This window comes from Telmatherina bonti (genome assembly GCF_933228915.1).
Source record: "Telmatherina bonti genome assembly, chromosome: 8".
Lineage (NCBI taxonomy): Eukaryota > Metazoa > Chordata > Actinopteri > Atheriniformes > Telmatherinidae > Telmatherina > Telmatherina bonti.
This window is the reverse complement of record NC_136626.1, coordinates 31208210-31222954: the sequence shown is the minus strand read 5'-3', so window position 1 is coordinate 31222954 and position 14745 is coordinate 31208210. Positions and strand designations below refer to the sequence as shown.

At 40.8% G+C, this 14745-nt stretch overlaps 1 protein-coding gene across 3 annotated transcripts; it reads left to right on the top strand.

Moving 5' to 3' along the window:
* The first annotated feature begins 1604 nt into the window (after positions 1-1604).
* dcun1d4 (DCN1, defective in cullin neddylation 1, domain containing 4) lies at positions 1605-8260 on the top strand. Of its 3 annotated transcripts, XM_079244585.1 has the most exons (11): positions 1605-1665; positions 2893-2963; positions 3068-3107; positions 3250-3337; positions 3478-3566; positions 3860-3930; positions 5151-5242; positions 5385-5493; positions 5805-5909; positions 6007-6109; positions 6201-8260. In XM_079244585.1, the coding sequence occupies exons 1-11, from the start codon at positions 1647-1649 to the stop codon at positions 6254-6256; spliced, it is 843 nt and encodes a 280-aa protein (XP_079100711.1). In that variant the 5' UTR covers positions 1605-1646; the 3' UTR covers positions 6257-8260. The 3 variants fall into 3 exon arrangements, with proteins under 3 accessions (XP_079100711.1, XP_079100713.1, XP_079100712.1); XM_079244587.1 differs by lacking the exon at positions 1605-1665 and having other exon boundaries at positions 2908-2963; positions 3263-3337; XM_079244586.1 differs by lacking the exon at positions 1605-1665 and having other exon boundaries at positions 2923-2980.
* Positions 8261-14745: the final 6485 nt, after the last annotated feature.

Genomic DNA, 14745 nt, shown 5'->3' with positions numbered 1-14745 from the left:
AAAGAAACAGATGTACACTAAGACGTGTTTTACAAATGTCTAACAGTCGAGAGCTAGTGGACAAGTATAGCTGTGTGTATAAATGATATGTTTAGGATAAAAATGGTCCAATGCTAAACTTTGTGTATACTTGGTATATGCTTAGAAAAGAACAGACTCAATGGTGTAGATTTGCTTTATTTATAGGCTGCAGGATCGTGCTGAGACAATGGAAAAATAACACTACAATTTCTTTCAATTTAATGATGGGAAGAAATGATTTAAAAGGCCAATTAAGCACAGCTAACTTTTAACTCGCTTGACAAAGAAGTGATATTTTGTCAAAAATGGGCCTTCTTTATGAATTATATAACCAGTGAGAAAGTAAATCACATAACTGAACTACATCAGGGGTTCAGTGTTTAATGTTTATGTGATGATTGTAAGTTGGAGAAATATAAAACGGATAAGGATGTACTGATTGTATATGTAACTATGTTAATGCTTCACAGTGATACTACCCTGTGTGTTTTTTTCTTTGTGTGGTGTGTGTTTGTGTATACGTGGGTTAAGATTTTATTGTTTTGAATTCCATCAGCTTACCATTTGAAAGCCAGCACAGTTTTAGTCCATTTGGATATCTAAGTGTTGAATTGGGTGCATATGTTGGACATGAGTGGCAGAGTGGTTTTAAATTTGATTTGTACATTGGGTTTCTGAAAATGTATGTTCTTCAGTCCAACACTGATTATAGCTAACCAGAAGATACACAGAAAATTAAAGTAGATTCATATCTAAATGTGAGAACACCCACAGACAGGCTTCAGAGGGATTCCAGGCCCAGTCAGTAGAAGAGGAGCCTTTGCAGTGTTCTTCCCAATAAGCAGTTTCTGAGCTCCACGTAGAGAGTCAAATAAATTTACAATAAATCTGACATCCAAGATGGTGGTGTTTTTACTAGGCTGATCACGTTGACAACTCAATATGCTGTAGTGAGCCTTTAACCATGAAACATCTTAATGCTACTGACTTGAAGAAAATAAAAACAACTTTGGGGCCAGTGAAGTAGTTGCATTTGTTGCTCTTTGGTTTGTTTCATGGGAATGATTTAGTCACCTGACATTGGGCTAAATGTCCACATCATTTGAGGTAAGACCTGCATAACATCGTGGACTTCTACTGACCTCAGACAGGTGACAACACAAGGTGTGTTTAGGCAAGTTACTATAACCCGGTGGGTTATTATTATTATTATTATTATTATTATTATTGTGTAGTTAAATAGGAAATAACTTACTTTACCAGCCGTACTATCACTTCAGACAACCTGTGTAAATATCAAACCCACTCAGGAGCAACGATGGGAGGTCATCTTTTAAAGGAAACAGCCAATGACATTTCATCGTGGGCTGGCTTCAAGCTTGCACGAGGAAATTCCGGTGATTGACGCGTTCATACCGCGGCCTATTTGAGAAGTCTGGCCAATCACATTCATGTAGGGGCGGAGTCTATTTTCTGACACGTTAGCTAGCCAATTGGCAGCAAACAAAGGCGGTCACTAAACAAGCAAGTATCCAATCAGCGTCTACGGGCGTGTTTTACGTCGACTAGGCCCGCCTATTGGCCGGTCTGCGGACTTCCCACAGACAGTTGTATGTTTCATAAAAATGCACTCTGATGCGGCAAGTAAGTAGAAACGTTACAAACGCCTTTCTGCCTCGAATAGCGACATTTTTCGGTATCAGCAGCGACTGTCAGAGAAACTCAAACAGACTAGTTGTGCTCCCACGTCCGTGTTGCTCTCTGGGGTTTGATGAAAGCGCATGAATCCAGTGTTATTTGCTGGTCTCTTTGTATTTGCCAGTGCTGTCTTGGGCGAAAACAAAGGAAGAATAGCTAGTGTATTTTCATTTGTTTTGCATGTGTACGGTTTAATTAGACAAACAGGAGGTTAACCTAACTTCTATTGTCGTGTTAGGTTTGCAGTTCTTGGTTATTTGCTGCCGACGTTACTTGAATTTAGAAGGTTTTCGAAGGTAATCCGATGGGTTGAGGTATTTATGTCAGTAATTACTTATAGTTCACCCCACGTTTCAGCTTAAACCTAAAATCGACGCAATGCCAGTGTAAATCGACCAATTTTCTGGTGAACTGCGGAGTGTTAGAGAGAATGAAAATTGTGACGCAGTTGTGTAAAACATCTTTCGTTGCCTGCTGCAGCAGAGCTGTCGGGTTTTGCGTCATTTACATAAACTGCTGCATAACGTCTGCGCAATGCTTTTGCGCCAACAGCCTTGTAACTTCTACATTTATTCACCAATGTGAAAACGTATTAAATCAGTTAGGGTAAAATGTAAGGGGGTATAAGGGTCTGAAAGAAATAGTTGTTTTGTTAAGGCCTGGGAATTGTAGTTCGGCATTTCAAGCTGAGCCGAGTTTTTAATGGCCGCCGTGACCGAGAAGGACTACAAATCCCACACGCCCAAGTCTCTGGATACTTTATAAACTCTGTGCAAGTTGCGCGTCTGCGTTGCTATTTTAGGTATGCAGCTAGTGCTATCAGCTCGTTAGTGTGTTGTACTGTTTGTCTTGATCTTGATGATAAAAAATGAATTAAAATCAAAGGTATGTTGAAGACAGTTATGGAGTGAAATGCTCACGAGACGTTTGGGGACAAGGTATTTTGAATGTTCCTCTATTGTCGAGTTTGCAGGGAGTCACTCCCTCTGTCGTGTGACACAGTTTATTCTGTTTTCGCAAACCTAAAGTTTGATCTAGAAAGCACGAGAAAGTGATATGTGACCGTACAGTTTATTGATTAGTGATTGGATTTAAGTCCCAAAGCTGTCGTTGGTGCTTTGGATGATGTCACCTTCACCTTCAAGCTCTTATTTTCTTTTCTTTTAAATACAGATTTTCAGCTGAATTCCCATTTGACTACATTAGCCAGCATCCACAAGATTCATCACACCTTGCACAGGCTGGTAAATATATGTTATCGGTGTGTTGTGTATTATATTTTAGCATGCACATGTGTTAAGTGTGCATTACACCTTTATGTCGTGCTCACAAGCATCTGTTTTGATAGAACCTGACCGAAGACGTTGGACAGGATAGCCACCCATCAGGTAACAGTGCAACCAGTATCACTGTCATTATTAAGCCTGATGCTTTACCCTGCTGCAGCCTAAACTGGTGTGTTTGTTCCTCTTTGGATGTTTTATTGTTGAAAATGAGTCAATTATTTAGATTTTTGACATATATCACCAGCTTGCTGTTCCAGAGCCATGCCGCCAAGGAAAAAGAGAAGACCTTCTGCTGGAGATGATATGTTGGCCAAAAAAAGTCGTCCAGACAGGTTTGAAATCTCTGTTAAAGACCAAACACACATGGTTTCTGACTTGTGCTTTATTTGTCTATCTTGTGGAAATAAATGGGTGCAAAAATAACTTGAATCTCTGCTGGGCAACAGACTAAAACTTGTGTTTGCATCTGCAGTGTTTTCAGAAAACATGAAACATCACAAATCCGAGAGGAGGAGACATTTTCAAGCAAAAGATGCTTGGAGTGGTTTTATGAATACGCAGGTGAGCGGTCGTCACATCGTGCATTCAAACACCGATCAGGGTTTTACGATTTAAATTAAGAGGTAGGAAACTCTGGTCCTTTAGACCCATAATCCTGCAGGTTATAGATATTTACATGTTTTGATACACCCGGTTCACCTTGATGAGTCACTGAGCAGAACTTGACAAGTTAATGGATCGATTTCATTTGAATCAGTTGTGTTGGAGCAGGTAAACCTGCAGGACTGCAGCTCTGTAGGACTGAACTTTTCTTGCCCTGTACTAAACTGATAATGCACGCTTGTCTAAAATAGGTTGTGACGATGTGGTGGGTCCAGAGGGCATGGAGAAGTTTTGTGAAGATATTGGCGTGGAGCCAGAGAATGTAAGATTTTTTTTTTTTTTTGTCATTCTTACTTTGATAAGTTGTGCAGTTTGGTCTATTTGTGTGGTTTCCGTTTGCTGCTTTTCATTGTTTCTTATGACGACTGTCAGTCATGTTAAGCTAATCATCCTGAAACTTCCTTTTAACAAAAAAAAAAACCAACTAACAAAAATCAGGGACTATCTGCTTGTTTGGTCTTATGTCACTTCAAGGTCACCATTTAGATACAAAAGTTTACAAATTTAGAAAATTTTAGATAATTTTTTTGTATTTATGCATGTTTGACCTTTTTAAAATCATCTGCTTTCACATTAGTCCCAAAAGCATGTAAAAAAAAAAAGAAACATTGCAAAGATATTCCACATAATTGTTGGTTCAGACTGTGGTTTTCTTCCACTGTGAGTACTGCAGTGCTCTACTAGCAGGTCTCCCAGCATGCACTCTGAAACTCCCACAGATGGTCCAGAACACTGCGGCATGCCTTCTGTTTGATCAAAAAAGACACATATCATTCCAACATGAATCAAATTCAAGCCACTAGCGCTTCCCGCTAGTGGCTTCGATGTCAGCAGTCATCTACTCACACTCATGCATACAAACTTATGCTTCTTAACGCTCCTGCGCTCCTTGCAGAAACCTCCTCTGGTACAGCCATGTTTTAGCATCAGCTCTCTTCTCATTGTTGTTCTACGGTCAGTGGTGAAGCAAGCTACAAAATGCTATCAGAACAGGGTTTGAGGAACCTCTCGAGGGTTCATTTCTTCAGAGAAACCTTTAACTCTTAACACCACAACACATTTAACTCGCATTTTGCACTTCTTCACACCGAGTCTTTTTGGTTTGAGACTACATGTAAATGTTTTTTTTTTTTTGTAGGATTAAATAATCTGATTCATTAAAAGGACGTGAGAGCAGGCTTTTGTCCTTGCAGCTGAGTTATGCACATCCCTCTCTCCATGGTCTCCTCATGGACATTAAAGATGCTCAGAGGTTACCATGGTTTCCCTTCTGACCTTGCATCTTTTTTTGTGGTCGGAAACTCTCCCTCCTTTACTGTGCTTTCTTTTTTGTCTGATCTGAGTTGTGTTTATTTAGACACAGAAAATTCAGAGTTCTTCACAGACAGTCAAACACTGCTGTCAGTCTTTGTCTCAGTCGTCACTAAGAGAAAAAAAAAGTGCATTTTAAGAATTTGTGCAGCTGTTGTTTAACATTTGCAGGTTGTGATGCTGGTTCTTGCGTGGAAGCTGGATGCTCAGAGTATGGGATATTTCACCCTGCAGGAGTGGTTGAGAGGCATGGGCTCACTGCAGTAAGTCAGTCTCTACTATCTTTTTTTTTTTTTTTAAATTTTATTCTTAATTTTCATTTTAAATCATTTTTTTTACTCTGCTGTGCTTTTTTTCCCCTCTACATCTTAATCTGAGCTCGTGTTGCTTTTCTTCTGTTGTCAGGTGCGACTCCACAGAGCGGCTGAGGAACTCGCTAGACTATCTGAGATCTGTCCTGAACGACAGTACCAGTTTTAAGCTCATTTACAGATATGCCTTTGATTTTGCCCGGGTGAGTCAAGTTAATTCTTCTCCACCAGCAAGCTGACCTATTTGGCATTCCATGTTAATTAATCTCAACCGAGGAGGAAAAAAAATGTCCCTTAAGAAACAGTTACACAAGACTGAAAGTCTTGTAAGGTCATATTATTACCAAACTGGATGTTTTGGGTCAGCTGGTGACTTCCCAGTTTGACGTTGACTAGAAAAGCATGATGGTCTTATGTCATTACAGACATGTAGCTTGCGCTGATGGAAATGCTGCTAGCTAGGCTGATATTTTTGTATCAATTTCTGAAAACCTCTGGTGTTCTGATTGGACAGGAAAAAGATCAGAGGAGTTTGGACTTGAACACAGCCAAGTGCATGCTGGGGCTTCTTCTGGGAAAGACATGGCCTCTGTTTCCAGTGTTTAATCAGTTTTTAGAGGTAAGCATGTGCTATCGTTTTTAGCTAACTGCACACATCCCATGTGGTAGCTACGCGGCGTAGCGTTAATCTGTGGCTTGTTTGTTTGTGTCTCCAGCAATCCAAGTACAAAGTCATCAACAAAGACCAGTGGTGCAATGTTTTAGAGTTCAGTAGGACAATCAACCTGGACCTCAGTAACTACGATGAGGACGGTGCCTGTGAGTTGATGCTTATTCATACATAAACATGATGGTAGCGATGATGCTGTTACACCAGTAATGGTTGTTTTTCTTTGGCTTTTTAAACCAGGGCCAGTTTTGCTGGATGAGTTTGTGGAATGGTACAAGGAAAGACAGATGTCATAGCTACAGATGGAAAATGGGAGAAAAATTACAACTGTGACCGCAACAACTCTCGAGTATCAACAACTAATGCATAAACAACACAACAACGGTAAAGCAGTGACAAGCAGGTGCTTCCTGGTAAAGGAGGGGTTTTGGCTGAAGGGTGGGAGGGTGGACGATGGGTTTATGCTGCCCATACTGCAGGGGTGGAGTTACCCTCCCTACCGAAGTTGCATAGTAACTATGTTTGCAGCAGTTTCTGCTGCGACACGTCATATTGCTCTTTGTATTAGGATGGAAACTGTACGGTATGTGTGGGAGAGCCACTCCTCGCTTCTTCTCTTCAGCACAGAGAAACCAACCGAAGTGACCATTCCTGCTTTGTGTTTGAGTCTTAACAAGGTCACTTGGACCTGGGCACACTCAAGTATTATCTACCTGTGCAATGAACTTGAAGTTGAGCTTCTGTGGACAGGTGGTACTAACTTTTTTTTTTTTTTTTTTTTTAAGTTTGGTAGAACTTCAAGAAGCACACTGTGTCAAAGGGTTGATTGCAGGTGTCTGATGCCTGTGCTGTTTACTCTCAGTATGTGCCAGTTATTTCTTTCCCTCCAAGGTTTGCTCCATCATGCTGTTAGGCTAATGCTAATCATTTACTGCTCCACCCCAACACCCCCCTCCGCAAAGGCTTCAGACCTCATAACACCAAACAAATCAGCATTGCTGCTTACTAACTCTTATTACAGTACAGCGGAGAGCCACTAGTGCTCTGATCAGCATTTATTGGTCTTGATGACCAATTTATGTATCTACGTTGTGTAGGTAAGAGTATTATCGTGCCTCAAAACATGGAAGTCTCTTTGTGTGTCCCACACACATAACAACAAACCCAAATGTATATACACATGTGAGGATGCATTGAAGACGTGCTCAGACACACACCAGTGGTCAGGGATTATTTCAGGATGAATCCAGACTGTTTAGCTGTGCTATAAATTGACATAGAGCTAGATGGTGTCCATCTTGTCTTGGTTTGTGGCATATGTTTTGTCTTCCTTAGTCCACAGATAGTTTCAGGTCTCCTCTTACCAGTAGCATCTCTCCCAACACTGACAGTGTTTAATATAACTGCAGTGCAACGACAGAGACCTTCTGAGGACGACGTCCTTTAGGCTAGCAAGGTAGGTTTTCTGAAAGCATTTCTCTGTTCCACCCGTAGGACGTAATAAAAACTGTGGACACTGAAAGTTCGGAGCTGTGTGATGATGCTGTCGTTCTGTTCGCCTGTTGTAATGTTCTTGTAACACATGAATAAATTTTTGTCTTTGGCTGTGATGTGATGCTGAACTGTCAGAAGATTTACTATTTGCATGCATGCTCCAACAGAGCCTTTTGTGAATGGATGAGATTTTTTTTGAAAACATTTTTCAACCATTTTTTTTTTTTTGTACAGGAATTTGTGCACACGTTTTTTGTGCTTAGTTTGACACACGCAATCATGCTGTTTTGTTTTTTTTTCCTAATGAAAAAGCATTATTGTGTCTACGTAGACTTGGAACACACCTGTAACCTCATGATGGAACAGGAGTTCCCTCCTGCATTTATCCCATCTTAACCATCTTAAGCTGCAGCCAGCATGTAGAGAAACTTTTGTTCATTTTGAGTGCACAAAAGCTTTGTTTTGCATTTATTATGTTCATTATCACTGTCACAGTGCACTAATAACAGCTTGAAATAGGTTGTGGAGATGATCTTTACAAGCGTTCATTAAAAACCACCATTGCTGAATACTGCAGAAACCTCCGTCATTGTGATGCTGTAACCATCAGCATTGAACTCTTAAGATGGAAGTACTTGGATGGCTTACCAAATACTGTGCAGAGATAAGTGTTTTAGTATTCTCCCATAAAATAAATGCAGGAGGACGAACAGCCTTGTCCAAACTGTACATATGTATGTAAACTAAGTGTCTATATGTCTGTTTTCACTATAACCTATGTCTATACACTTAAAATAAAAGGGTTTATTAACTTATTTCTGGCTTATAGTGGGTTCTTTAGTCAGTTAGATCATATTAAACAATAAAAATGCATTTCCTTTTTTTTTTTTTTACCCTTAAATGATGAAATGCTGTTTAATTCCACTATTTAATGTGTTTATAAACTGGAAAATGGACAACTCAACTTCTGGCAGGTCACTGCCCCGCAGAGTGTAGATGTTTTCCTTTTTTAACACGCCTAGTTTAAATTAATGGATCATTGTACAGAACACGCTGTTGCATCTGTTTAATTTTAATCAGGTGTATTGAAGCAGGGAAGCATCTAAAACCTGTAGGACAGTGGCCGTTAAAGACTTGTGTTATCATTAAAGGTACAGCATGTAGAAGTTACTGACATCTAGTGGTGAAAATGGACATTGCAATGGCTTCAAACACCTACCAGTCAGTGGTCAAAACACTTCCAGACATGAACACATTTTCATCTTTGAGTGGATCCAGCAGCCTTAAGTGCAGCAATGACTGTACTACAGGTAACTACTTCAACATTGTGCACATGTTTACTGTCTTTGTCTGCTGCCATTTTTAACTCTTTAAAGTACATATGAAGAAAAAGTCTGGAGAAAAATGTTTCAATGCTTTATTCTGTTTGTTTTGGACAAGAATAATCAGAAAAATGTGTTTTAAACAGAATGATATAAGTTTAGAACATAACGTGAGTGAAATGGTCAATACGTGAAACAGTGTTATTACACATTTAGTTTGGGTTTTACACACACATACAGCTCAGGAAGATTCATTTAATCATAGTCCCTGCACATTTACTTCTACCAAATGGCAGAACAGGACCGACACATGAAAAAATGGTAAAAGTATTATTTTTATGAGGTCCTTCATGTTTTTATTTAACAAAATTGAAAAAAAAAGTTTCAAAAATTTTTTTAAATTTTTTTTTTATACATTTACAATTTATTACCATGTGATATGTCAGCATTCTCATAGTATTGTCTGCTTTCTGGTGTCCGGTAAAGGGCTGCAGACAGGTTTCAGACTGTTCAACAGGATTTTGAGCAAAGTTTTTACCACAAAGTAATGCAAAATGTCTTAGAGAATGTACAGCATGCATCATGTCTTTCACGCTGAGCTCTGATGGGTGAAGGCATTACTTTTCCCAAACGAAGCTGGTAGTGTAGCTTCAAAGCTCAGACTGTATCACATCACACATACAATAGTTTCTCCATCCAGAGACACTAAAAAAGATCATTGTGTAAATTTTGCCGCTGTCACATATGTAAATCCACAGCGATGACATATAGATGGCTCATTGTAAAAGATTTATAAAAGTTATTTTAATAAAGAGATGACAAGCCAATAAAAACACTTTTTAACTCTATATAGAATTTTCTTCCATTAACCTTTGATTTTCTTACATCTTTAAGGATTCTTATGAACATTTTTATCTGAAGATGTTTTATGATGTTGGGTTTAAAAAAATAGCTTTACAGAAATTAGACAAATCTGAACAATAAACAAGGTTTCTCCAAATTTGCTCTTTGCAATGAGTTGTTTACAAATGAATTTTAAGTTAACTACACATGAAATGTCATTCAGTTTAGGATACGTGTTATCAGCACATTTAAAATTAAACTTTGATCACAAACACTTCAGCTGAGGATATGTTTTAGATTCCTCCATGTTTCCTTTCCGTGAGCCGCGCTCAGTAATCAGGTAGAGGTGTGTCTGGAACAGGAGGTGGAGAATCCTGCGGTGGTCTAATGTCACGCCTCCTGTAGCGGGGAATTCCATACGTCAAACTTCCAGCCTTTCTTTCTTCCACTGACGCAGAGGGAAGACTGCTGCCATCTTGTGGATTATGCTTGTCAAACGAAGTAGACGCAGCTTTATCCATGTCCCACGTTCTTCTCTCCATCGCCATGCTTTTTATGGCACCAAGGCCTCTGATTTCCTTCTTGTCCACAGACACAGCTCTTGAAGTCTCAGTTGTCCTGCCTGGTGGGCTACCAACCTTGTCACCAGCATTGCTGTATAAAGGAGCAACACTTGTGGCACGAAGTGATGAGTACTTCTGCATTAGCGTCACATCTGATTTCCCACCATCTTGCATTATTTCAGCAGCACTTGCACTCCTGGAGAAGTCCCGTGCAGGTGAGGTCTGTGGCAGAGACATCAACGCTGCATACACACTCCTTGGTTTGGAGGCTGAGGAGTTATACAGACGATGATCGGTCCACCTTATCTCGCGTGGCATGTTCACATCCGTGTTAGATTTAGATTGTTGGATCCTGCTCTGTATTGTGTTGCTAGAACTCAGTCTTGAGCCACTTAATGGAGTAAGAGGTCTCTGTCCTGCGCCGTTGTGTGCAACAGCTAGCATGTCAGCTACTGCAGGTGTTTGTTCCGTTTGAGTCCCGCCACTTGTGGTGAAAGAGCTGCTAGAAAGCGATGATTTGATAATTGAACGCTTATAGGTGATAAGAGAGTCGTCTGCTGTAAAAATATTGGATGCATGTGTGCTTTGTATTGACTTGTACCCTACGGGATCTCTTTCACCATCACTGCTGGAAGACGGGGGGTTTTTTGGCTCTGGTGATGGCGCCTTTATATTCAGACGCCTTTTGAGGCGTGGGACACCAGCTCTCAGGTCAGGAACACTGCGGTCTTTTGTCTCGTCGTCGTCGTCGCTGCTGCTGCTGCTACTGCTGCTACTGCTGCTTGAAGATGAATGAGAGCTTTGCTGTGAATTTGTAACTGGAGTCTTTCCACTGACCCCACTATCCAGGTAACTCTTAGTCTGAGAAGTTCCAAAATCAACCAACATGCCATCTGGGTTTGACCTTTGTTCATTTTTAAGGAAGCTGAAGTTTTCTTTAACTTCTACTGTAGTGCTGTACTTGTCATCTGGATTTTTTGCCATATTGTCTGTGTTGGGGATTTCTTGGACCCGTTTCTTTAGCCCCGCTCCCCTGGCTTGTCCACCTTCACTGCTGGAGGCGTACGGGGAGTCAGGTGGGGATGATGAAGCCAGGCTGTGTGATTCTTTGGTATGGGAGGAGATTTCAAGGCGCTGTCGGGTGCGGGAGATGCCGAGTTTCATCATAGCCCACCTTGTCTGAAGGTCCGGGCTGATCTCTGGCGTTGTGATGGTATCAGTTGTTGCTTTGTTCAACATGTCGTCAGTGATGACGGTATACTTTTCTAGTTTGATGTTGCCCTCTTCCTTTGGACCGCGAGAAAAGTTAATCAGTGGAGCATTCGGATACTTTCTGAACTTCTTTTCTGCTGATGGTGAGTGGGTATTTACTTTAACGTGGCGGTCTTTACTCTCATCTTCGCTCTCACTTGACGATGAGTGTGATTCTGACTGCTGAGAACCCAAAGACATGCTGCTTGGATCCGGATATTGTTGCAATGTTGGAGCTTTGATATCTAAACGTCTGCTAATCAGGGGTATAACTCCGACATGGGTTCTGTCCCTCTCCTTGTTCACAGATAAGTCTTCTGTCCTGCCAACACTCACATCACTGCTGGAAGACGACTCAGGAGAAGGTAAACGTACCTCGATATCCAGACGCCTTTTAACATGGAAGTTGCTGCTGAAGCTTACTTTGGGCCATTTTGAACTTGGATCTGCTTCCGATGTTAGTGGGGGCTTGGTGAAATCTTTTACAGCCTCCTCATCATCTGAACTACTTGATGAGCTACTTGAACTGATTTTGTGTGCTTCTCCAGGCTTTACTTGCTGCATGTGGTTTGGTTTTCCATCACTTATTGCTGACTCTTGGGGTGGTAATGGGGTTTTTATATACAACTGCCTCTCAAAGGCAGGCTTCTGGTTTTTCAGCTCACTGCTGGTTTGAGGGATGTTAATTAGAGGAAATGACATGTTTATATTTTTATGATTTTTCTTCATGTGTGTGGCTGCTTCATCCCCGCTGCTACTAGATGAATCAAAATCTGCTAACGGTGCTTTGATATCAAGGCGTCTCTTTATGTGTATTACATGCTTAAGATCAATGGTAGGCCACTGGTTCTCTAACTCACTATTTACTGTTTGAGATGCTATAATAGGAGGAATAGATATGTTGAACTCATATTCCTGTTTCTTAATGTCACGTGATATATCATCCTCACTGTCACTACCAGAAGAAGAAGATGATGAGGATGGTGCTTTGTGATCTAGGTGTCCCTTTGCTTGTGTTGTTTGTCCAATATCTACTAGTTTTGTTTGATCATCACTGTCACTGCTAGACGATGAATCAGAAGACGGTGATGGTGCTTTGATGTCAAGACGCCTCTTGACTCTTGTTTGTCTCAGATTAATGATGGGCCACTGGTTTCCAGCCTCTTGACTGGTGGTTTGAGACACTTTAACTGGAGGTCTTGACACTTGTATCTCTTTTTGTCCATGTTTGTTTATGTTGCTTGTTGTTTCATCGTCACTCTCATTACTAGAAGATGAATCAGATGATGAGGATTTTGCTTTATGATCTAGGTATCCCTTTCCTTGTGTTATTTGTCCAATATGTACTAGTTTTGTTTGATCATCGCTGTCACTGCTAGAAGATGAATCAGAAGACGGTGATGGTGCTTTGATGTCAAGACGCCTCTTGACTCTTGTTTGTCTCAGATTGATGACAGGCCACTGGTTTCCAGGGTCTTGATTGATGGTTTGAGACACTTCAACTGGAGGTCTTGAGATGTATAACTTTCCGGAGTCTTGTTTCTCAATGTGGTCTCTAGTCTCATCATCACTCTCGCTGCTAGAAGATGAAGATGATGAGGATGGTGCTTTGTGATCAAGGTGTCCCTTTCCTTGAGTTGTTTGTCCAAGATATACAAGTTTTGTTTGATCATCACTGTCACTGCTAGAAGATGAATCAGAGGACAGTGATGGTGCTTTGACGTCAAGACCCCTCTTGACTCTTGTTTGTCTCAGATTAATAATGGGCCACTGGTTTCCAGCCCCTTGATTGATGGTTTGAGACACTTCAACTGGAGGTCTTGAGATGTTTACCTCCTTATTCTCTGCTTTCCTTATGTGTGTTGTTGTTTCATCGTCATTCTCGCTACTAGAAGATGAAGATGACGATGAGGATGGTGTTTTGTGGTCAAGGTGTCCCTTTCCTTGTGTTGTTTGTCCAAGATATACAAGTTTTGCTTGATCATCACTGTCACTGCTAGAAGATGATTTAGAAGACGGTGATGGTGCTTTGATGTCTAGAGGCCTCTTGACTCTTATTTGTTTCAGATTAATAACGGGCCACTGGTTTTCAGCCCCTTGATTGATGGTTTGAGACACTTCAACTGGAGGTCTTGACACTTGTATCTCTTTTTGTCCATGTTTCTTTATGTTGCTTGTTGTTTCATCCTCACTCTCACTACTAGAAGATGAATCAGATGATGAGGATGGTGCTTTGTGATCAAGATATCCCTTTGCTTGTGTTATTTGTCCAAGATATACAAGTTTTGTTTGATCCTCACTGTCACTGCCAGAAGATGAATCAGAAGACGGTGATGGTGCTTTGATGTCAAGACGCCTCTTGACTCTTGTTTGTCTCAAATTTATGATGGGCCACTGGTTTCCAGGCTTTTGACTGGTGGTTTGAGACACTTTAACTGGAGGTCTTGAAATGTGTAACTTTCCGAAGTCCTGTTTCTGAATGTGGTCTCTAGTCTCATCGTCACTCTCGCTGCTAGACGATGAAGATGATGAGGATGGTGCCTTGTGATCTAAGTGTCCCTTTCCTTGTGTTATTTGTCCAATATGTACTAGTTTTGTTTGATCATCGCTGTCACTGCTAGAAGATGAATCAGAAGACAGTGATGGTGCTTTGATGTCAAGACACCTCTTGACTCTTTGTCTCAGATTAATAACAGGCCACTGGTTTCCAGGGTCTTGATTGATGGTTTGAGATACTTCAACTGGAGGTCTTGAGATGTTTACCTCCTTATTCTCTGCTTTCCTTATGTGTGTTGTTGTTTCATCCTCACTCTCGCTACTAGAAGATGAAGATGACGATGAGGATGGTGCTTTGTGATCAAGGTGTCCCTTTCCTTGTGTTGTTTGTCCAATATGTACTAGTTTTGTTTGATCATCGCTGTCACTGCTAGAAGATGAATCAGAGGACAGTGATGGTGCTTTGATGTCAAGACCCCTCTTGACTCTTGTTTGTCTCAGATTAATAACAGGCCACTGGTTTCCAGGGTCTTGATTGATGGTTTGAGATACTTTAACTGGAGGTCTTGAGATGTTTACCTCCTTATTCTCTGCTTTCCTTATGTGTGTTGTTGTTTCATCATCACTCTCGCTACTAGAAGATGAAGATGAAGATGACAATGGTGCTTTGTGATCAAGGTGTCCCTTTACTTGTGTTGTTTGTCCAAGATATACAAGTTTTGCTTGATCATCACTGTCACTGCTAGAAGATGATTTAGAAGACGGTGATGGTGCTTTGATGTCTAGACGCCTCTTGACTCTTATTTGTTTCAGATT

What these genes read in the sequence shown, in the direction of transcription:
- dcun1d4 (XM_079244585.1), top strand. An exon ending in ACAGGATAGCCACCCATCAG is followed by an intron (nt 3,108 to 3,249) that starts GTAACAGTGCAA and finishes ATATATCACCAG; the next exon opens with CTTGCTGTTCCAGAGCCATG. An exon ending in TGTTTAATCAGTTTTTAGAG is followed by an intron (nt 5,910 to 6,006) that starts GTAAGCATGTGC and finishes TTGTGTCTCCAG; the next exon opens with CAATCCAAGTACAAAGTCAT.